This window comes from Euprymna scolopes, chromosome 40, assembly GCF_053919585.1.
Source record: "Euprymna scolopes isolate OS-2025 chromosome 40, ASM5391958v1, whole genome shotgun sequence".
Taxonomy (NCBI): domain Eukaryota; kingdom Metazoa; phylum Mollusca; class Cephalopoda; order Sepiida; family Sepiolidae; genus Euprymna; species Euprymna scolopes.
Window position 1 is genome coordinate 51,052,233 of NC_136521.1, and position 24,198 is coordinate 51,076,430.

At 33.5% G+C, this 24,198-nt stretch overlaps 1 protein-coding gene, 1 long non-coding RNA gene and 2 pseudogenes across 3 annotated transcripts in view; 2 read left to right on the plus strand and 2 right to left on the minus strand.

Moving 5' to 3' along the window:
• LOC145265561 (uncharacterized) overlaps nucleotides 1-16,465 on the plus strand; it is a 71,044-nt gene extending 54,579 nt beyond the window's left edge. For both annotated transcript variants that reach the window (XM_080121537.1, XM_080121536.1), the window contains 2 exons: nucleotides 11,868-12,072; nucleotides 15,729-16,465. In XM_080121537.1, coding sequence (XP_079977663.1) covers nucleotides 11,868-12,072; nucleotides 15,729-15,843 — 320 coding nt within the window. In that variant the 3' untranslated portion in view covers nucleotides 15,844-16,465. The remainder of the gene's footprint in view (nucleotides 1-11,867; nucleotides 12,073-15,728) is intronic.
• Nucleotides 11,524-11,640, plus strand: LOC145265922 (5S ribosomal RNA; annotated as a pseudogene).
• On the minus strand, nucleotides 14,177-14,313 carry LOC145265825 (U2 spliceosomal RNA; annotated as a pseudogene).
• Nucleotides 16,466-17,055: 590 nt separating the features above from the next.
• Nucleotides 17,056-20,072, minus strand: LOC145265562 (uncharacterized). The gene is made up of 2 exons (XR_013864669.1): nucleotides 18,414-20,072; nucleotides 17,056-18,257 (listed from the first exon to the last, which is right to left on the minus strand). It is a non-coding gene; the product is annotated as an uncharacterized LOC145265562 (long non-coding RNA).
• Between the last annotated feature and the right edge of the window lie 4,126 nt (nucleotides 20,073-24,198).

Consider the following 24,198-nt stretch of genomic DNA (forward strand, 5'->3'; position numbering starts at 1 on the left):
ACATTAGTTTCAAATGCACCCCTGTCATATCAAAGAATCTACTGTTGATTTTATATGCTGAGCCTTTCTACTTGTGTTAACAAAACTTGAATGTACTTGTGATGTTAGGTTGTAGAAGGTGTTTACTTTGAGCAATATTGCTTGTTCCTTTTGAATTATATCGATTATCAATACTTATTGAAGACATTCCAATACAAAATCTATCTAAGAACACTGCCAGATACATAAAGTATATTTGTCTGGAATTTTGTGAAAATTGGCCCGGCTGTTTTCAAGTCCATATGGAACGAACTGAGACAGTTCCTTTTATACTAGTAGATATATATCAGACACCAGATCAGTTTATTTTTATATATATATATATATATACACGCACTATTGCAAGCTGGTTGTTCGCATGAATTGCAACTCCGCACCTCCTTAAACATGCAGTATTGCACATGTTTACAAGTAAATGACTCTTAGTATCAGGTTGACAAAGTTCTTGGGCTTTTTAACTTTTAAATTCAGATGAACATATCTCGGCTCAATTAAAAAAAATTTATTGATCAAAATAAGCACCACATGAATATTTTCCTTATTGTAGAACGGTCTACATGGCATTCATGTTACTTTTAAATTACACTTTGGCTACATCTGTAAAGTATATGGATAACATTGGGGAATCTCATGATAAAGGACGTAAACCTTGTATCACCAATACCAAAAATATGCCATTACAGAAGAATGTATTGGGTTGACAAGTTCTTGTGGTTTTTAACTACAAATTCAGATGAACATATCTTAGCTCAAACAAAAATTGGATTGAAATAAGCACCATCACAATCAACACGCTTTGGCCAACAGAAAGTGTTTATGTCAGTAATGTAAAAAAAAAAAATGCGCTCTGGTGGTGAAGTTGCTGAAGGGGTTTTTGATATTTAGTTTTTTCTTTTTAAGCATTTCTCATGCAGAAAGTTGAGATGCTTGAAAAAATGGTAGGTGAGAGGTCTAGGGAGTATGGCGGATGAGGCAGTTTGGTAGCCCAATTAGTTCAACTTCTGCAGGGTCAGTTTAGCAACATGCATTTGGGCATTGTTGTGGAGGAAAATTGGGCTTTTCTGTTGATTAATGTGGGATATTGTCAAAGTTTCTGATGAATCCTTTTGACAATACTTCGCTGTGACAATATTTTTGCCTTCGAAAACAAAAAATTAATGGATGAGGCCGGTTGCAAACCGCCAAAAAGTCAGCATGACCTTCTTTGGTGCAACTCTGGCTTCGGGAAGTGTCATGGAGTTTTCTCAGCATCTAACAATTGAGCTTAGTGTCACCAGTTGTCGTAAAGAACCCACTTTTCATCACAAGTCACAACCTTGTTGAAATGGGTCCTTGTTGCATGAAGAAAGGAAAGCTGACACTTCATAACTGCATTTCTTTTGGTTGTCATTCAATTTGGGAGGCATCACATCAAGTTTTTTGTCTTTTCAATTTCTCAACTGGTTGGAAATCGTCATATACATTATGTCTAATTCAAAAGCAAGTTCTTGAACAGTTATGCATGGATTGGCTCCGACTAAGGCTCTTAATTGATCATTGTCAACATCTGATGATTGACCACTGCGCTCATTATTTTCAAGACTCGTCACCACTACAAAATTGCTTCAACCACTCTTGTGCTGTGCATTCAGTAGTAGTTCCTGGCCCAAACGCTTTGTTGATATTGCAATCTTTCAGCAGCTTTTCGGCCTAGCTTGAATTGAAATAAGAAAATTGTGCGAATTTGCTTTCTTTTCTCTCCCCCCCTTCCCAATCTTGTATTCAAGGTTCAGAAATTTTCCCTATAGATGTATCCTTTCACAAAATGGATTTCATCGTAAGTTAACAGATTCAGTGTAAAATAATCCATTATTGGTTGATGTGCCATAAAATAAGCTCATCCACCAATGTTTCTCGGACATTCTTACTTTCAATTTTATTTCCCCATTTTGACTGAGCTCTTGGTCCTGTCGTTTCTCTTAATTTCTTCAAAGAAAACGTTTTCGGACAGATAGTTCAATGAAAGATTACTGCATTAAAAAACAGTTGATTTGGGAGAATGCTTGCTGCCTATGCACTATGGCAGCTGCATGAATCAAGTCAGCCATTGGGCCTTGAATTTTAAGCTTTGTCTGGAAAAGGCCTTGAATTTTGGGCTTTGCTTTGAAGGGGCTAGACATTTGGGTGTAAAAATTTGTCAGAATATTAAAAATAAAAAAAATAAACACTTAAAATATTTTTTTGAATATTAATTTAAATAAATTTTTTAATATTAAAGATGAAAAATACATTTTTTACTAAGATAGTATCCTATATCCGGTGTTAAGTTACGTCCCTTTATCATTAAACTACCTGATGTTATCCATATATTTTACAGATGTAGTGAAATTAAAAAGTAAAACGAATGCAGTGTACGCAAATTCACAATGGGGGGAAAAAAATTATGCTTGGTTGACCAAATATAGGTCAGAAAATGTAAATATGAATTAAAAATTATTCAAACTCGCTGAATGATAAGCTCACCATTACTCTGTCTGCTTTAAGCTGTTAATAGTTAATCAGTTTTGTTGCATGTTATTGTAGAGAATTTTACGTAAATGACTGACTTGAAATTACTTTATATAATCTATACTCCTATAATTTTTGTATAGGTTAAACATTTTTTCTATTTATTTAAACAGAAAATACAACTTTGTTATATATATATATATATATATAAGGCTTCCTTCAGTCTTGACAGACTATGGATACCCACTGTAAGGGTGCCTGCGCGTGACATTTGTGTGGGAAGAGTTGCGCAATCTCCAACCACGCCTTTCCTGAGTCAACATTGTTGCATACTAGTGGCAAGTTGAGGTACAAGACGACTGGAAACAATGCCGAGATAAACGGAGAGCACATACAACGCCTAGAATTCCCAAATGGTCACCCATCTGGTATTAGCCAGGCTCAACATTGCTTAACACATATATATATATATATATATATGTATGTCCTGGAATTGCATTCATCTGCAAAAGGTCTAGTTAATTCGCATATTCTTTTAAACATTCAGTTTAATTCCATATTAGTTTTTTTTTTTTTTTTTTGGATGATCATTTTTAGTGAACTATTATGTGTAATTATATTCATGCAGATATTCTACATGATTTATACTTGCGTAATATTTGTTTAAAAAGGTTATAGTAATCACAAACCTTTCTATATATATATATATATATATATATATATATATTTATGTATGTGTGTATATATATTATATATTTGTTTAAAAAATTTCGCGTATCAAACTCCTGTCAGACATGAAACTTAATATACAGGGTATTTGAATCCATGCGAAACTTTATACTTGAGTTTTAGGCAGGGAAAATCAGTGCAGAAGTGAAAATTAATAAAATGGAATTTGCCAGGTAAAGGTTGAACGACGGCATCGTGAATATGAATGCATAATGTAATAGCTATTGGTTCATGTTTTAATTTTTAACCTTGCAGCAAACATGTCTTCATAGCTCAGGCATTAATGTCAAAGGAAAAAGTAAATCGTAAGCTAAACGTTTTGGTTTCGATTCTTGGTGGTGGCGCATGATTTTTTTTTTTTTTTTTTTTTTTTTTTTTTTTTTTTTTTTCAAATCATTATATATTGAGTCCAACATAAGATAATCTAATATATAAATGGCTATATACCTGTCAGTTGATCTGTCCATCCATATTTTCAAATTACCTCCTGAAACTGAAAGTCGCAGAGCAGCGCTAGGGACCCTCAAATGGTTGGATTCTTTACGAACTATTCTTTTAATGGATAAAAAAATGTGTCAAAATTTTAAAAATTAAACATTTTGTACATTTATCTTGAGTTTTTTTTAATTTTTAATCAGTTCATTTGCGTGTCCCGTAACGTCACCAGCTTTGAATGCTAGTTTTGTTTTCGATTATAGCTGATGGCACCCAAAAGCTATTTTTACAAAATCTAGACAAATTAAAATATTTAAGTGCATTTTACGCCCGGCCAAAGCTGGGCACCTCCCACCCCGTTAATATGAAATCTGCATTAGTCAAAATATATTTCAGTGCAGTTTACGACTAAGCAATGCTAGGCAGCCTGCCTGCTAGCAGAGATGAATAAAAGTGACTTTTTCTGTTAATTACTAAGTATTTTTGTTTGTATCATTTTATACTTGAAATATCAATTATAAGAAAACTCTAGCTTTAATTTCATTCGGTTTACAAATCATATCCCAATCGAAAGGGAAATACGAAATGAAAAGTTAGCCGTCCAAATTATCATATGGTGTAGCTCACGAAATTGTAAACAAAAATTACTCTTAGAACTTTTTATATACTCCGTAGATTATAATATCTCTGATTTACGAAAGGAGGTCGCGTCTATCTTTTTATTTGAGCGACTTTTACACACTATTTTCGCAGTGTTTCCTGCTCTCCGTGTGTCTGTTTGGCTTTTCCATATAAAAAAGCAAAACTGAATTCTGAGCAAATGGGTCTTCCGGGCACCCGTGCCAGTGACGTCTAGGAAGCAATGATTAATGCGGGCGAAACTTTGTCATATCAGACAATTACTAATCAGTTAGACACTAGCAGTATCAGAATTTTTGTAGGAATTTTTGACACCCCTAACACGAAACTGCGAATACAATATAAAAATCTCGTAATTTCTCTGTTAAAAGTGGGTTATTTATTTTCTTTATGGATTATACTTCCAAAATAAACTATTACAGTTGTTTTAAAAGTAATAAAAATATTTTTATTTTTTTTTTAAACAGTAATGAATTTTCCGAACTCAATATTTTTAAATTTTTAAACTCAATATTTTTAAATTTTAAAATTTTAAAAATCTATCAAAATTTTTCTATTGATTCTATTTTTACGATATTTTCAGGGTCAATGTGAAATTTTATGTTCTTTCCAATAAACCGAATATAATATTTTAGACAAACGTTTTTTTTTTTTTATTCACGGTTCCCCCCCCCCCAGTGTCTATTACAAAGAAAATACTTAATTTAGTCTCGGATAAGTACATAATTATTTACTCACAAATTGAAGAGAAAAGGTCAATACATAATATATTCAAATTTAAAAAAAAACGGACATCGTGTTCTTGTAGAATTTTACCTGTAAAGTTTGAAGTTTAAAACCTTTTTTTAAACCACGTTATTTGTTTTTTCTTTTTTCTTTTTTTTTTTTTTAATGGAACCTTGGTCCTTGCTCCTTTAATTGAAAAAAAAATTAGGGCTTGAATTACATTTTTCGAGGAGTTATAAGCTTGGAAAGACAGGGGGTCGAATAATTCACGCCTCCAATTTTGTAAATGTCTAAAAATAATTAATTTCGACTCGGATAAGTACATAATTATTTACTCACAAATTGAAGAGAAAAGGTCAATACATAATATATTCAAATTTAAAAAAAAACGGACATCGTGTTCTCGTCGAATTTTACCTGTAAAGTCCGAAGTTTAAAACCTTTTTAAAAAAAAAACACGTTTTTTTTTTTTTTTTTTTTTTTTTTTTAATGAAATCTTGGTCCTTGCTCCTTTAATTGAAAAAAAAAATTAGGGCTTGAATTGCATTTTTCGAGGAGTTATAAGCTTGGAAAGATGGGGTGGAATTATTCGCTATTTTCACAAAAAATTCTGATACTGCTAGTTAGACACTCCCCTTTTTATGGGGAGCCGGTTTTTCCCAACCTCTTGGGCAAATGTGCAAAAACTGGCTTGCAGCCAGAGTTAAGTGAGTGATTTCATTTCCGTAGGGCATGATGTTTGATGTCGTTAAATTCACGCACCTGTCACTTAACTTTTTAATCGTTTAATTTCAACGATTCTCGCTTCTCTGCCTTCGTAGTGTCGCGGTAAGTTATCGGGGTTTTCTTTCGCTTATCCGCCTTTGCCCATGCTAGTTTATAATATAAATCTAACCTGTCTGTTTAACTGTATGTTTGTATATCTGCCTAAAAACTTTCGACTGAGGCGACGGATTTTCATGATATCGGTATCATTTTGGAGCTCAACACTTCGGATGACAAATATCGAAAAATTGGCTAAAAAATTAATTCCTTCACCCACAACTGGACCCTTTTCTACAGGAAGGGGTCGCTTTTTTTCTCCAAGACATCCCCTCTTTTTGGGTGTCTAGCCTTAATTTAAATTCCGGTTTGGCAATAGACACAACAGCAAAGACGTCACATTTTGAGGGGGGGGGTCACTTTCTTTTCCTCCTTCACGGTACGGGTACCAGCCTGCTTGCCTACTACCACTTGTTTTTTTTTTTAACACACACCTCCAAACACTCGGGCAACGCCAGACACCCAGGCTAGTGAATAAATAAATTTAAAAAAAAAAAAAAAAAAAAAAAAATGGATAAACACTATCAGTAATGCTGGTAAATTATTTTCATACTCAAAAACAATTTTCCTTCAGGTGCTAAAAACAATTTAATGATAGTAGGCTCTCTGCAGAAGTTAGAATTCGACCTGTAGGGCTGATTATTTCTAATAGCACAAAGGTAAATTATATTTTGTTACTTAGAGGTTTCAACGGAATGGCTTTGGCATGTTATTGATTTGCCATGCCCCCCCTCCCCCCCCCCCAAAAAAAAAGAAGTTGGTAATCTATATATTAATATACTAGCATGTATGTGTTATTTTGTGTCATACTTGCATCTTATTTCTTCTGAGTGACATTTAATTGTTATGACCTTCCATTTCTTGTAATAAATAATTTTATCAAGAATTCTTAAGTTGTGGTTTCGCTTATGGTTTGAGGATCTCAAGTTATTTTATTTTTATTTTTTTCCTTCATAAGAAACTTATGTTTCAATTCAAGCCGATACACCCAAGCCATATGGATATATTTTCATAAATTTTGAAATCACAACTTCATAATATAAGAATCGATAGAATATTGACTATAATAATATATACGAAATCTGCATAAATTAAAATATATTTAAGCATATTTTACGACCGGGCTACACTGCTAGCTTAGATTTGCAGTTTTAACAAAAGATTTACGATAAAATCAGGGTATCTCATTTACGCTCAACATCAATATTGCCCCCCTTCTGATTTGTCGGAGAGGGACCTATGTTTTCAGTGGTGTGCGTCCGTTATTCCGGACGATTGCCAGATAACCGTCCTTTAGTTTATCCTGAAATTTTGCCACAAATTGTATTGAATAGATGTGCACAGTAAAAAAAAATTTTAGCGAAAATTCCAGTTGCGTCAACAGGGGCTTAATAGGTCAAAAATGGCCCAAAATTATTATTTGGCCCATAACTTTTGATCCACCCATTCTTAATTTAAATCCACTTTATATATATATATATATATATATATATATATATATATATATATCTTTTATCTTTTCCTTCTATCTCCCTCTTTCCCAAAAACTTTGACTATATAGTGTTTTTTTTTTTTTTATACAGTGTTCAATTCAAATATACTACACTGTTATTCATTTACACTGGGATTCGGCATCAATGACACTTTTTGTCCCATCGCGTTTGATTCATCTGTTAGATTTTCCTGAAATTTGGCCAAAATGTGGTGGTCATTGTTTTTAAATATAAATTCAGTATGGGTGATTCTGGTTCTCATCTCTCTGGGATTTTAGGGCTAAAAAAAAAAAAAAAAAAAAATCATTCCGTTTTCATATTACTCAAAAACTTGGTTTTCCATGGTGCTGAATTCAAATATACATGTCTTAAGGTGTGAAACTGCATTCATTGGGACTCAGCGTTCTCAGAAGCTCAAAAAGGGTCACAAATGCCCCAAAATGGGGGATTTTTCTGAAACTTATCGAAAATGTGAGAGAAACGTTGGCCCTTTTTACATTTATCATTTCTTCACTTTTTTTTTTTGTGGCGTCATCTCGCATGGAGCACCAGAGGGGGACCATGCACGCGCAATTACATATGAAAGAGTCCGCTGTGAAATTTCCATTGGTCCCGCTAGCCATAAGGAATTTATGCTAAGGATAATGTACAACTGAAGAGAGCTTTTGTGTACGAACAATTTCGATTTAAAGGAGCAAATTTGTATTTAAATGATTGCTAACAACCTTTGTTTGTCTACAATAGAAGGTTCTCTGCAGTCTGCAGGGACCAGGATTTGGGCCAGGAGAGTTTGTCGTTCTAAGTAGTTTAAAAATAAAATGTAATTTGGAAACTAGCTATTTAAATTGAATTTAAAATTTGAAGGAAATCCTCAAATATTAAAAAATTAAACGGTTTCCGACAATTAAATTGACCAAAGATTTTGTTTTCAGAAGGGTTAGCTCCCTTTGTTACTATTTAAAAAAATTTGTGCAAAACCCAATTCATTAATTTTCTACCTTCTCGTTTCTTGGATATGTTAATTATGATATATCGATTTAATGGATACCATTGGTTTTACTTGAAATTCAAGGTTTTAATTTTTTGAATTTCATTATAATATCTAAAAACCAAACACTTCAGATGCTTATTCATTTTCAAGGGAAGTTTTATTTTTTATTATTTACATTTTCAACCCGAACAAGGCACATTGCCACTTTAGTGTAGGGGGCTACTATCAGGGGCAACAACTACTGGGTACTATGTAGGATTTGGGCAGCAAGATGTTGGTTCACGTTGCACTTGAACTTCTGCATGTCTGTACAGTTGGGGAAGCAGTGACCTGCAATGGAATTCCAAAGTCTAGCGGTTCTGGGGAAGAAACTACTGAAAAATCTTTTACATCTAGGGATCTCTACAGTGTGGGGGTGGGATTTTGCAGCTTGTCGAGGATGTCTACATCGTGGGGGCACAAGTGCTTGCAGTTCATCAGAGCATTCACCATTAAAATACTTGTAGAGCAGGCAGAGGGATGCAACGTTTCATTGATGGGACAGAGGCTGAAGCTTAGATGCCAGTTTAGGGCCTATCAGATATGCGACTCTCTTTTGAACCTTGTCAAGGAGCGAGAGACTAGTAACCAATGCGCCAGCCCAAATATGACAGCAATACTCCATACATGGGCGAATGGCTGCCTTATAAAGGTACAGGATACTTTTAGGGTGTTAGTAGTTATTTTAAAAAAAAAAAAAAAAAAAAAATTTTAAAATGTTGAAAATTATCCATTTAAAGAATACTTAAAGCTATATTAATAGGTACCAAGTGGATTTTTTTTTTTTTTTTTTTTTTTTTTTTTAGAGAGAGAGCTTTGCCACAAGCTGGGGGGGGGTCACTAGTGGTCTTTGGCCAGTCTTTCAGCTCTCATAATCAGAATGCCAGTATCAACCCATATCTAGTCATCCTCCTCTTAATCTTTGGCAAAATTATATTTATTTCTTTACATAGCTGGAATCTAGTAGCCTTTAAATCTGTCCAAACCGCTTTTAGATCTTTTAAAAAACATGCATATAACACACTTCAAATATATGCACATTAACGCGTGGACACGCATCAATTCTTCACTGTTAATGGTATTACTATTGTGAAGCGATTTATTGAAATAAAATGTAAGAAAAGGGCATTGAAAAGTATACAATGAAAATAAACATGTTTATAAAATCATGAATTTTTTTTTTAAAGTTTTATTTATTTGAATTTATATAATGAATGTTAATGAAAGTATAAAAATAAAATTGAAATGAAAATAAGAAAATTCATAAAAAACTTGTCCAATACATAGTCCCAAAATAACTCGGGATTTAAAAAAAAAAAAAATTTTTTTTTTTTTTTTTTTTTTTTCTTTGGCCCAGTCGTGAAATACGCTTAAATATATTATTTTAATTTAAGATTTTTGTGTGTGTGTGTGTGTGTGTGTGTTAGTGATTTCAAAGTATAAAAAAAAAATGTTGGTATTGGCATTCAAAGGTGGTGATATTAACACTGTACCAACGTGACACACATATGAACTAATTAAAAATAAACTAAGATCGCCTAATCACATTGACACATCGGTTCCCGCTGGATCACCAAAGTTAAGCAACGTTGAGCCTGGTCAGTACTAATTGGGTGACCATTTGGGACTTCTAGGTGCTGTATGTGCTCTCTGCTTATCTCAGCATTGTTTCCAGTCATCCTGGTCTTCTTGTCACTGGATCCAAACAGTGTCAATTCAGGAGAGGTGTGGTTAGGGATTGTGCAACCCTTGCCTCACAATTACATGCGCAACTGCCCCTACCGGAACGGAGGCATCAATCAATCGAAGATGAATATACAAAATGTATAACAATTTATTTTTATCCTTTAAAAACTATTAACCGGTTCGTAGTGCTGCTCTGCGACTTAGTTTCAGAAGATAGTTTGAAAATATGGAGACACAGACACAGCTATATAGCCTTTTCTATATTAGATTTTAAGATTTGCCTGTAACAGTCAACGGATAAGCTATTATATTGCGTGTCTTGTTCATTTCAAAGTTTTCATTGTTTGTATCTACTTATATTGCCTTTGTGTGCATCTGTTAGCAATGTCTAAGAAAGGTTTGGCAAATAGTGGATGCCATGACCAGAAACTGAAACCATAGTTCAAGCTATTTCTACTGTCTTACAGGGTTTGTACAGACTTGAAAAGACCTTGAATTTGCCTTGAAAGGGCTTTGTTTCTATTACCTTGATGTCTTTAAAATTTCTTGGAAAGGTCTTAAATTGTATTTATGTCTAGTAAACATTTGTCCAAATATTAAAAATAAATTCGAAATACTGTTAAATTATTTTTTAAGTATTAATAAAAGGACTGTTTAAGATTTTTTTTTTTTTTTTTTGTAATATTGGATACTAGCAGTACCCGTTAACCAGCATTGCCTGGTGGAAGTGTATGTGTGTGTGTGTGTGTCTCCCCCCCACACACACACACTAAAGTACTATTGTTGTTGTCTCCAACCCCAAGGTTCATGCTAAAATCGAGTTTCAGTACCCCCTGAAAAAAAAATTAATGAATAAACATGGGAAATTATTCATTTTACATGTTTGTGCTAAAAAAAAAACAATTCAATTAAAGCATTTTCATTTTTTTTTTTTTTTTTTTTTTTTTTTTTTTTTTTTTTTTTTTGGTCTGTCCTTTGTGTTACTCTTAGGATGGCTCTTAAATATTTCCTCATGCTCTGATTGTTTTCTTGTAAATAAATTGAAATTGAGACTTAATTGCATAGTGCTGTTACTAATTTGCATGTCTGCACGTTTTGTTTTTTTCTTTGCCCCCACCCTCCCACCTCACCTTTTTAGATTATTCTGTACCAGTTAACTAATAAGCAATTATGCATGTTAATTAAATTTCTTGTTCATTTCTAAGTTTTCATTAAATGTTTGTATCTAGAGTAGAACCTTGGGATACGGTGGCCCTAGGATACAATTTTTTCAGGTCATAATGGAATTGTTTCCGGATCCTAGTGATAGTATTTGCCCCGCCTTATGGTGTTATTAGGTTGGTGCAAAAATATCCTTTTTTGACATGAAGTTAAACGTCAAACATTTTTGCACCAACCTAATATTTGTTATTTGATTATATACATGTGTATTATATACTGTACGGCATAATCACATTGACGCACCGGTTCTCGTCAGATCACCGAAGTTAAGCAATGTTGAGCCTGGCTAGTACTAGATGGGTGACCATTTGGGACTTCTAGGCGCTGTATGTGCTTTCCGCTTATCTCAGCATTGTTTCCAGTTGTCCTGAACCTCCACTTGCCACGGGTATGCAACAATGTCATGTCGACTCGGGAGAGGTATGATTTCACGCGCAGACACCATTACAGTGGGTATTCATAGTATGTCAAGACTGAAGGAAGCCTTTACTGCCGTATCCCAGGGGTCTCCTTTGTGTGCAAAGTCTAAGACTCTCATTCCTCATAACTGCTTTCTGTAGGTGCATGTTACAACTGTGGTAAGACGGGCCATATTCAACGGGAATGCCCAGAAGCAAGTTCAAAGTCTTGCTATCGTTGCGGCGAAACCGGACATATAGCCAGAGAATGTCCAGACGATCGGCGAGATGACCGGAAGTGTTATAATTGTGGCGAAACCGGCCACATTTCCCGAGACTGTCCGGAGAGCGGCAAAAATTGCTACAGGTTGGTGATCTTTATATTTTTATTACATTGTTTGGTACTCTTGCATAATTTGACGTGAATTCCCGTCAAGCATGGATCGGGCGAGACTGGCAATCATCGGTGTCAGCCGAGCGTTGTTCAAATGTTGAAACGCTAACTCGACTTTTCAAAGAGAGGAAAACAATCTCATATTGTCAAAAGAAATGGCTGTCCCCCAACAAATGAGGTTACTACAATTGTGAACACAAATGTTTACTTAAAAAAAGATCGTGTGTAAAGGATGGTTTCTCCTGAGATGTACGAATGGACAGTGCCACCAAAAGAACTTGACTTGACTAAGTCTTGAAAATAAAAAAAAATTGTACTTACACCTAACAATTATACGGTTAAAAAAAAATTTTTTTTTCTTTTTTTATTAGTCTGCATCTGTTACAACGCTGCTCAGCTGACACCGATGATTGCCGGTCTCGCCTCAAGACGAGAATTCACGAGAATTTGGGTCAAATTATGCAAGAGTACCCATTGTTTTTTATACCTAGCATGTAAAAAAAAAAAAAAAAAAAAGTTGGTTTATATAACTTTAAATTCACTTATTTTGGGTTTTAATCAACCCCTTAGCTCGCATCGACCAACCTTCAATAAATAAACTTGGGATATTTTCAAAAGCTTGATTTTTGAGTTCGGTATAAATGAATTCTGGAATTAAGATTTTAAGATTGAGAATTCGTTTCATCAGTTCTTTGATTTTAATTTCCAATGTCTGGTTATAGAGCTCACACAGGATTGTAAAGGCCTTGACTTTTGTCTTGAAAATACCTTATTTCTATATAATATATACCTGTAAAATTGGATTGTTCAGTAAAAATTTGAATATAAAAATTTTCAAATTTAAAATATTTCTTAAATATCAAATATATATACATACATACACACAAAGTTATGAACAGTACATAGGGCCCAAGCAAAGCTAGGCTGAACTGCTAGTGTGTGTGTACTAGCAGTTCAGCCTAGCTTTGCTTGGGCCCTTTGTACTGTTCATAACTTTGTGTGTGTGTGTGTGTGTGTATATATATATATATATATATATATATATATATATATATATATATATATATATATATATGAGAAAGAAAATTAAAACCAGGTTAAACTTTACAATCAAAATTTATTGTTTGACTGAATACTCCAAAATAAAATTTACAAAGTCCTTATTCAGCGGAGTTTCAAAGAATGCTATTCTTGTTATTCTTCTCATCAGAGGACAAAGAAATCGGCAAGTTATATTTGTAGAAATGCTAGAATTTGCTAGTTATGACATTAAGTGAAACCGCAATTTATTGTAGTTATAAATTGCCAAGAAAAGAAATGGAAAAAATATTTTATATATAGCCAACATTTTTTCACTTGGCAATTTATAACTACAATAAATTGCGGTTTCTTACAAATATAATTTGCTGATTTCTTTATGTCCTCTGATGCGGAATAAAGACTTTGTAGTTTTTTTTTTAGTATTCAGTCGAACAATAAATTTTGATTGTAAAGTTTAACTTAGTTTTAATTTTCTTTCTTTTATAATAAACTCTCTCTATTGAGCTTGTTTTTATTCAGTTGGGATTAAACTATCTATATATAAATATTATCTATATTAGTTTGAAGTTTACCATTGCGTATATCAGGTAAACACTACAGCCCTATGATTTCATTACTTGTATATGTATATTAAAGTTTGAAAATTTCAGGTGTTTAGACCCAAAATTATCGGAGGAGTTTAGTAGTCTGCAAGGGTCAACTCTTTCAACTTAAATCTCTTAGCAACCAAATTTTTGCCCCAAAACTGAAAAGCTTGCTGTATGTCTGAATACCTTTTTTATGTAAAATTTTAAACATTTAGACCAACAAGGCCGATAGCCATTAGTCGTGTACTCATATAATGAATGAATGCGTGAATGTAGGATTGACATGAAATTCTTAAAGGTAAACTAAAATGACCAAAAAATAGGTTGAAATGACTTAAATGAATAAAAAGTAAATGACTTTAATGACCTTAAGAATGACTTGAATGCTTAAAAAATAACTGGAATCCTTCAAAAACAACTTGAATGGCTTTGAGACTGACTGGTTGTAAAGTGGGTGATCATTTTACATTAAATTAATACAGAAAAGTGAGCCTTCACTTTATATCACAAAGTTACAAACATAAGTACAGCATGTAGTAAGAACAGATACTACACTTTGATCTTTGCCAAAAGGCCAAGAAAAGCTAAGAACAGCATCTATTAACAACAGACCTTTGATCTTAAAGAAAACAGCCAAGTACAAAAGTGTTATGGACAGACCGGAGTGATTTATAGTCGCTTGCACGCGACTAAAAATTGGCTGAATAGTTTGCTACAGACCGCAATGGTAAAATCTTTTTAACTTTTTACCCCTTGGCGGCCAAATTTATGGCCAAAAACCAATGTAAAAAAGCTTGCCCTATGTCTGAATACACTTTATGTAAAATTTCAAATGTTTAGACCAAAAATTGACTGAGTAATTTGGTAGAAACCACAAAGGTCAGTTTTTTTTTTGTTTTGTTTTTTTTTACTTTGACTCCAATTTTGACCCCTTAATGTTTGCTTTGGGCTCAAATTAAAGTTTGAGCCATGTCCAAGTAACCTACATCTAAAATTTCAAGTGTTTAGACCCAAAATTTGGCTAGTAGTTTGGTAATTTTCAAAGGTCAAATCATTGAACTTTGACCCCTTGACAGCCAAATTTCTGCCTGAAAACCAATTAAAGATTTTTCCATATCTCAATACCCTTTATTTCAAATCTCGAGTATTTAGACTGAAAATTGACAGTTTGGTAGGTAAATGTATATACATAAACAATTTCACTTCTCTCTCTCTCTCTCTCTATATATATATATATATATATATATATATATATATATATTTTAATTGGAATTAATTGAGATGAGTATTATTTATATTTATTTATTGCAGACTATTCTCATCTTTATTAATTGTTTCACAACATTTCGGCCAACTATTCCTCTGGCTTTCGTCAGGTGGTAACTGTGACTGATAGGAACTTTGAATCTCCTAACTGCATTCTCAGCAATCACTGCCATCTTTAGTTGTCATCTCACCACGGTTTGGCCAAGTAAGCCTCTGGCCGGCTTTGGGTAGAATTGAAACCGTTATCTTCAGACAATGCTCATCTGGAACCATAGAGATTCAACGTCTATCAACTGCGCCACGGACCCCGATGCCGGCCAGAGGTTTACTTGGCCAAAACGTGGCGAGACAACAACTGTGGATGGCAGTGATTGCTGAGAATACAGTTAGGAGATTCGAAGTTCCCATCTGTCGCGGTTACCACCTGACGAAAGCCAGAAGAATAGTTGGCCGAAACGTGAAACAACAACTAATAAAGATGAGAATAATAGTCCGCAATAAATAAATAAATATAGATTGTTTATATATTAAATTTTCTTTTGAAAATGGACATTAAAAATCTGCATGAAGTCTGGGTTATAAATTTGTCCGTAGTGCCTGGCACGACAGTTTTCAATTTTTTTAGTTTAAAAAAAAAAAAAAAAAAAAAAAAAAAAAGAGGCTTTACTTTTGAAACTATCCTCATAAATGTCAATTAACTTAAAATACTTTTCTTTTTCTTTTTTTTTTTTCTAGATGTGGCGAACCTGATCATCTGGCAAGAGACTGTCCAATATCGGCCAGTACAGCTCAATGCTATAACTGCAAAGGGGTTGGTCACTTTGCCCGTGATTGTAATCAGGAGGTTTAATTGGCCGTTGCAACTCTCTCTCTCTCTCCATTGAGACACACACACACATTCAGCCCTTATTAGACTATAAAAAGATTTTGTTCCAGTTTTTTTTTTTTTTTTTTTTTTTTTACTACCATGAGTGCAGCCCCAGACCCATCCAGCAGCTTCTGCTGTGCGTAGATGGTGGATGTTAGACCACAATGACTTCAAAATCTCAAGCTTTGCCTAGACTATTTTTTAAACATTAATATTTGGCATTTTCTGTGCCAAGTGACTTGCTGCACTTGGAAAACAAGAACACCTTTGTTTTTTGTTTTATTTTTTAAATGTTATTTTAATTTCTTTAATATCATTGTTAGTCAATTTGTTTCATTGTAATCAGTAGAGATGGGAGATGGGTCTTTTATTTTACTTTTTAAAAAAAAATTTTAAGCCTTAACATTATTACACCCTTTCCCCTCCTTCTTCATTGTGAATGGAGTTTCAGAATCAATGGAATCGGCTGATGTCTTTGAAAATACTGGAAACTGCTCACTTTATTCTTCTATATAAATATTTTCTGTAACCCAAAAAGTGCAGAAATTATGAAAACAAAAAAAGAAAAACTAAACCAATTAAACCTTTCTTCTTGCACTTAAAATTGACTTCAAATCTTTTTCTATTAAGGTGGTTGAATAAGCAGTTTTTAAAACATCAGTTTTATTTTGTTTATTTTTACACCCATTATAATATTGACAAAGTCAATTTTTTTTTTTTTTTTTAATTAACATTATAAACTTAATGTCTGGATGTGTAGAGCTAATGGTGTGGGCATAGCCATTTGATTTTTAAAAAAAAACATTTTAAAAATATGTATACAAAAAAAAAAAATCTTTATTCAGTGTGGGTCCTAACTAATTTTCTCTTTCTTTCTGGCGCTTGTCCGGAATAGTCTTTCCTATATATATTAAGGAAAAAAAATCTGTATGGTGTACATATTTGTGGCAGAAAGAGAATATCGTATACCAAAAATCACATAACTTGATCAATTAGTTTTATTTTTATAAAGAAAATTAAATGAATTTGAGCCAGCCTCTCTCTCCCTTATGTGAAGAATGACATCCTAAAATGTTGCAAAAAATTTTGAAGTTATTTCCCTTTCTTCAAATTGTTTTCAAAATGATGTTGCAAAATAGTTGCTTTTCTTATAGCCATAAAATTTTGATTTTCTTTTTTTTTTTTTTTTTTAAAAAAAAAAAAAAAAAAATAGTGACTTTAGCCAGTTACTTGATTTTTGGCGTACGATATTTTCTCTGGCACGGATATGTATGTACAGATTTACAAATAAAAAATTTTATAGGGGAACTCTGGACAGCACTTATCTTTCTTTTCTCTTGTGCCTTCTATAGTTTCACTTGAATTTTTTTTTTTTTTTTTTCATTTCTGAATCACGTTCCATGGGACCATCGCATGAGATGCGATAAATTTCAGTTTACCTGCTTTGTAATTTTTTTTTTTTTTTTTTCTCTCTCTCACATAAACGCTTAAATTTAGTGTTTTTGCAATCGTCGTTCTAATATGGTACCTTTTTTTTTTATCTACATTTTTCTAGCTGTACTTTTCTCTTCACATTGCCGTTGGACTATAGCATTTAATGTTACCATTTTTATTTATATTACCGTTTCATGGTGTCACTAGTTTAGGTAGTGAATTAAATCTTGTGGCGAACCATTTATGCAAACAAAAAAGCTGTTAAAGGTTTAGCAAGTAAGTGTGCCTAAAATCATGCTTTTTTTTTTTTTAATATATGAACCTGAGTTGTAGACCATTATGGTGTTAGCAATGCGATAAGCTTTCACGAGTAAGATCATTCATGTGTGTATGTACATGCGTACACATGTATGCATTTGTAAACAGATACACGTCTCCAAAAATAGCTAAATAAGTTGACTGAGTTTTAGAATTGCTGGTATAGCAGAATGACAGCCTGTTTCTTTATTCCGTTCATAAGAGGTAACCAAAATTCTGTCAGTTTTTAAAAGAAAACACTTTGCAGGAAGTGTAACTTAGTCTTCGAAGTAATCGCCATTGGCATCCAGCACCTTCTGCCAATTTTCCTGCTGTTCAATCTCCTTGCAGTAGAACTCAGGGGTTTGAAACGCAAAGAAGTTTGATGGTTTGGTGCAAGTCTGCTTCATTGAGGGAATATTTTCCACGAAGATGATTATCCAAGTCGTGGAAGAGGTGGTAATCAGGTGGTACATGGTCAAGTGAATAAGGTGTAAAGCACAGTCTATCACCCAAGTTACTGTATGGTATCACTGACCACTCGTGCAACTTCTAATGATGTCGCGTCATTCACCTTTATGAATGAACAATATTGGTTCTTTGTTGCGTAATGTCTGTTTGCAAACATTTAAATTGTCTGGAACGCTTGGGAGTTTCATACAAACCTTTTTTTTTTTTTTTTTTTTTTTTTCCATCCATCCTTGGTAAGCACTGGGTTGATAAGGATGCAGTATAGTGGCAAGGAAACAAATAGGATCGAACAGTATTTCTAGATACTTTCTTCCTTTTGATAGCTGTCCAGTTTATAAATAACTGGATACGATTTTTTTTTTTTTTTTTTCTTAATAATGTCTGATATACTTATTTCCAGTTGCAAAATTTGAAAACAATTGCTACACGAGTTTCCCATATTTCAGCTTCATTTAATGGCTAATTGAAAAACAAAAAAAAAAAAATTGACAATTTTTTGGTTACTTAGTATTTTTAATTCTTCACTAACTCATACGTCACTCTGATCATTAAACCAAAAATTTGGATGTATAGTAGTTCTACCTGCCTCTTTATCTTAAGTGTGTATCCCCCTCTTTTTAAGCAAAAATTTTTTTCTCTCTATATTATAAAAATGCAACTTTGATCCTTATCAAAAATGCAGGTTTCCTTAAATTTTAAAGGGAGGGGGTTAAATAATTATTTTTCATAATTAGGGCTGTGACAATAGCATATTCTTGTCTTTATTTTGACTCGAGTATATATCCGCTAACCATGTTTTTAGATAGTGATGTGGTTCTGAATGAACTGTCGGATATATACTCGAGTCTAAACAATAAGAATATTCTGTTGTGACAGCCCTAGTCATGAGTAATATAGAAAGGATTTTTTTTCCCCTAAATGCTAAACCTGATTTGCTTACGGTTTGTATAAATGGATTTTTTTCACTCATTAATTATAGCCAACAACAATCTCCCCCACCCCCTTAAAAAAAAACTTATCGTGTTTTAATACTGCTACCATAAACAAGTTTTGAGATCTTTGATCATAAGCCTGCATTAGGCTGACAACCACCTTGGTAATCCCCCTCCCCACCGCTTTTTTTTTTTTTTTTTTTTTTTTTTTTTTTTTTTTTTTAATTATTTCCCCCTTAAAAATTAAATTATCAAATGCAGGTTTCCTTAAATTTTTGTAGAAGTTTTTGGTACAAGAATTTTGTATAAAATCCAGCCATTAACACTATTATGGAGATCGCTCCAGAAAAGGCATAAAGCCACTTTATATAGGGAGCTTAAAAAAAAAAATGAATAAAATACTAAGCTGGATAGGAAAACCGATTCGTACAAATTTGATGCGTGGCTTTGATCTTTGGTAACTGTAACCACCGTACAAAATTTTGACCTGATTAGATTAATGGCTGTTGAGTTAATATTTCCATGCGAATACATCATACAACATGTTAAGAATTAAATGCTCTTTCTGCTTTTTTAGCGCCATTTCATATGCCTGGTCTGACTTTATTTCAATCTCAAACATTTAGGGAGGGTGGAAGGGAATGAATCAAAACCAAATCTTTAAAAACTATCACTTTAACCTCCCTTCATTTTTTATTTTTTAAAGAGTTGCTTCTCCGACCCCCTTCTAAATTGGTGCCGGGTGAACAGTCAACTCCGATTTCTTGTGCAAGATGTTGGAACCTTTTAAAGGGCATTAGATGTTGGATAAACTTGTACACAGTATTTAGTAGTTGGAGACTTGGTGGTTGTATTGTTGAATAACCAATGTATGGAGGTCACCCGTTTTAGAGTAGGGAGGTGATTGGGCAGCTGTCCGACTGCCGTACTAGTCTTATGTTCAAAACCTTTCTTCCCCCATCCCGATATCTTCAAAAAAAAAAAAAAGGAAAGAAAAATGGCAAGAACAAAAACATCCTATTATTGTACAGAAAGAAGAAAGATAAGACTTCAAAATTGGAAATTAAAACAAAAAAAGGGTGGGGGGAGGGGAAGAAAAACCAAAAAAAAAACTTTGAAATTTTAGTGACAGATTGGTGGAGAGAAATGTTTCCTTGCGAAGAGAAAACATAAACTTGAAAATATTACCGGATTCACGTTCGTGATTCGGGGATTGTTATGCCGCGGAGTTAAAGGGGAGTGGATTGAAACTTTTTTTTTTTTTTTTTTTTTAACCCCCCAGCACGGGGTTAGTTGCAGGAGGGGGAAATTGAGATGAAAATCTGATATTTCCACCATAGGAGGTGGAACGTATTTTTATAGGCAGCAAAGAGAGGGGGGGTTGTATATATAATATGCTTTGAATATTGCCGCAGTAATCACCACTCTTGTTGATCAAATTTATAAAAACAAACTATGGATGTCATCTGGTGCCTTGTGCAATTTTCAAGAAAATATAGGCTAGCCCCACCCCACCTTCAAAGGAACGGTAAAACTTGTGAAAAAGAAAACAAAACCTGGGGTTTGGAAACGGGCATATCATCTAGAAAAAAAAAGATAAAAGTTTTTTTTTTTTTTTTTTTTTTCCAAATTAATATTGAATTTTTATTTTATTTATTAATAGTTAGTTTTTTTCCTTTTTTCTTTTGAAAATGTAAACATTTAAAAGTAACTTGCCATTTAAATCCGTCGACTTTTTTCTCTCTCAATCGCATTTTAAGGGATTTCTTACCATTTTATTTGTAAGATCGGATCTTGTTAAGAATTCAACCTAATTAAAAAAAAAAAAAAAAAAAAAAGTCTTTGACATGCCCGTGACAGAACAACATTTATATATAGATTTTTTTTTAATTAGGTTGAATTCTAAAAAAAAAAAAAAAACCCGAAATCTTTTAAAGAGAATTTTTCAATTCTGCGAAAATCTAATTTCGTAACTTATTACAAAGCCTCTCCTTTCAGACCCACGTCCAGGCCCAACCTCCAACCCCCATTTACCTGTCCCTCCATCCCCACATTTACTTTTTTTTTTTCTTCTTTTTTCTGAAATTTGCAGAAGGCACCGGTGAAAGTTTTGTAATAAATTTGAATTCCCAATAATTGTCTTGTGTTTTTTATTCATTTTATGTTTTTGCCAGTTTTAATGGTTTGTGTTCATTATTGGTCTGAGAAATTGGTTTCGTAACACTAAAGAATTTTAAAAAATAATAAAAATGGTTGTGGCCTTCCTTAAAAATAGAACATTGCAAGCAAACACTTTCTACTTTATTTTCTGGTCTTCTGTGATTGAGTTCACTGCAAATTATCCATTGTATAAAAATATACAAGATGCCTTAAATATGGTACCAGGCTTTTTTGTACAGGCATTTAAAATTGTTGCAGACTCTTGAAAATTCAGTATGTTATTTCTATATCTTATGAGACGACTGACTGACCAATTTTAATGATTTTGGGTTTAAATGAACAGCTACGACAGGAACTAGAATGCAGTCTGTGAACATTCTAGAACAATATGCAATAAAAATCTGTTTTAAACTTGAAAAAAAAAAATGCCACAGAAACGTGTGGAAATGCTTCAGACTGCTTTTGAATCATCTTGCACGAATCGAGCATTAGTTTTTGAGTGGCATAAGAGATTCAAGGAAAGCGGGTCATCTGTGAGGTATGATGAGCACCACAGTTGATTGGCCAAATAAAGAATTTCATGTGTGTATAGTTAATAAGTGCACAATTTGATTTCAGTGTAGAAACTGTTTACACAATTTGCGAATGCACCAGCCCCCAACACCATCCTTGTCACAGATGGGAATCAAGACAGTGTCTCACCCTCCCTATAGTCCAGACTTTGCCCCTGTGACTTATTTCCGAAGCTCAAGGAAAACCTTATCTGATAGGCCCTGAACTGGCATCTAAGCTTCAGCCTCTGTCCCATCGACGAAACGTTGCATCCCTCTGCCTGTTCTACAAGTATTTTAATGGCGAATGCTCTGACAAACTGCAGACACTTGTGCCCCCACGGCGTAGACACCCTCGACAAACCCGACAGGCAGCTAAATCCCACCCCCACACTGTAGAGATCCCTAGATGTAAAAGATCTTTCTACTCCAGCAGTTTCTTCCCCAGAACCGCTAGACTCTGGAATTCCATTCCAGGTTCCTGCTTCCCTAACTGTACAGACATGCAGAAGTTCAAGTGCAACGTGAACCAACATCTTGCTGCCCCTGATAGTAGCCCCCTACACCATAGTTGTTGGAACTGTACAAGTGTATTGCAGCCGGAGGAGATTACTTCGAAAGGGGACTAGTTCCATGTGTACTATCAATAAAAATACCCATACAAAAAAGTCTGGAAACTTATGCAAAAGATCTTTATAAGCCATTGTTTCCATCCAGGGCCATGAGACCCTGGAGAGGCATAGACTATCCACAACTTAGTAGCCAGGAGTTCTTTTGTCGGGGTGAGGATGCTCGTCCCAAGACCAACCTTCCCAGAAAGTAGCGCTTTCCATCTAGTATTGGCCAGGTTAAACGTTGCTTAATTTCAGTAATCTGGCGAGAACTGGTGTGTCAACCTGATTATGCCGTACAAGCCACGTTTTAATTTGTAATATTTCACTTTGGTGTTTATTTAGAACTAGATTTTTCAAAACAAGTACAGAATTTTTTAAACATTGTACATGGAATGGAGAGGTGAATTTTTTTCTTTTTACTTAAAAATAAATTTTGTGTAAACTGCATTTTGATTATGCCATGTTTTATAAATAAGGCAACTCAATTTGAACTATCGAGATTAAACTCGGCTTTATAATTGCTACATTTTCATAATGAAATTGTAAAATGACTTTATATGAAAAAAAAAACTAGATCAATGGACGTTATTTTCAGAATATCACATCGTTCCATGACAGGTATGTACATAAGCTTTCTCAGCAAATTTTTTTTTTTTTTTTTTTAATAATAGGTGTAATTCTAAGTAAGTACTTTCATTTTTACTAAATACTGATTGTTTCTTACAAAGCATCCCGATAGAAAAAAAATGTCCTGTCACTAATTCTAAATTAACATTATTATCACGAGAGCCACGTTATAATGCCCGTTAATTTCTTCACTGTATTTTTTTTATTTTTTTAAACCCTGATCATAATTCAGGATATTTTCAAAAATAATCTGCAAAGTATCAAACTAATTAATGCTTTTTTATTTTATATATATATATATATATATATATATATGCCTACAGACACTAGTGTTTCATCCTTTCGGGTTGCAGAATGCCACAATTAACGTCAGTTGAGAGACTCTAACCCCGGCAAGAGGAAGTCCTGCCTGGCTTCATTAGCAAGGACCCGAATCGTAAAGTTTGAGAAAAAAGTTTGTAAAGACACTAAATGTGCCTATATTTTCTCAAACGTAAAAACATACTTGTGACAGGGGTGATCTAGAGATTTTAGACTTACTGAATGTTTAAATCAAATATTATTTATTATTACTACTACAATCAGTGGAAGATTTTTGTTAAATCAAATTAAAAAAAAAAAAAAAAAAAGATAAAGGAATCGGTTTTGGCATTAAAAAGCTCAATCGTACCAATCCTAATATATCAATCGTATTAATTATTTAGCCAAATTTTCAAAGATACATTAAAAACCTGTAAAAAGTATACAGAATTTTTAATTATCCAACAAGGAGTACAAATAAACTCGAAAAATCTTATTCCGTGGAGTTTCGAAAAATGCAATTCTTCTCGTCAGAGGAAAGGGGTTTACAACATATACAAACTTTTGCAGGTTAAAAGAAACTACAAGAATGAATTGAATCATATTTGTAGAAAAAGTTAAGTTTGTGAAAGTTTATAAAGATTTGTAATGATTATGAGCATGAGCAAGAAAAAAATATAAAAGTATATGGTAAAAATCCAGGGAGAAGTCGATTTATATAGTAGCATTTCAGCCGGGGGGTGTGGAGGTGTATGTTGAGCAAAAAAAAGTCAATTTTTTGTTTAACTTTGACCTCCTACTATTATGACCCCTTAACATTTATTGTTTGGGGCTCAAATCAAGTTTAGATCCATGTCCAAAGAACCTATATCTAAAATAGACCCAAAATCGGTGGAGGAGTTTGGTAGAGTTTTCAAAGGTCAAATCGTAGAACTTTGACCCATTAAGTGC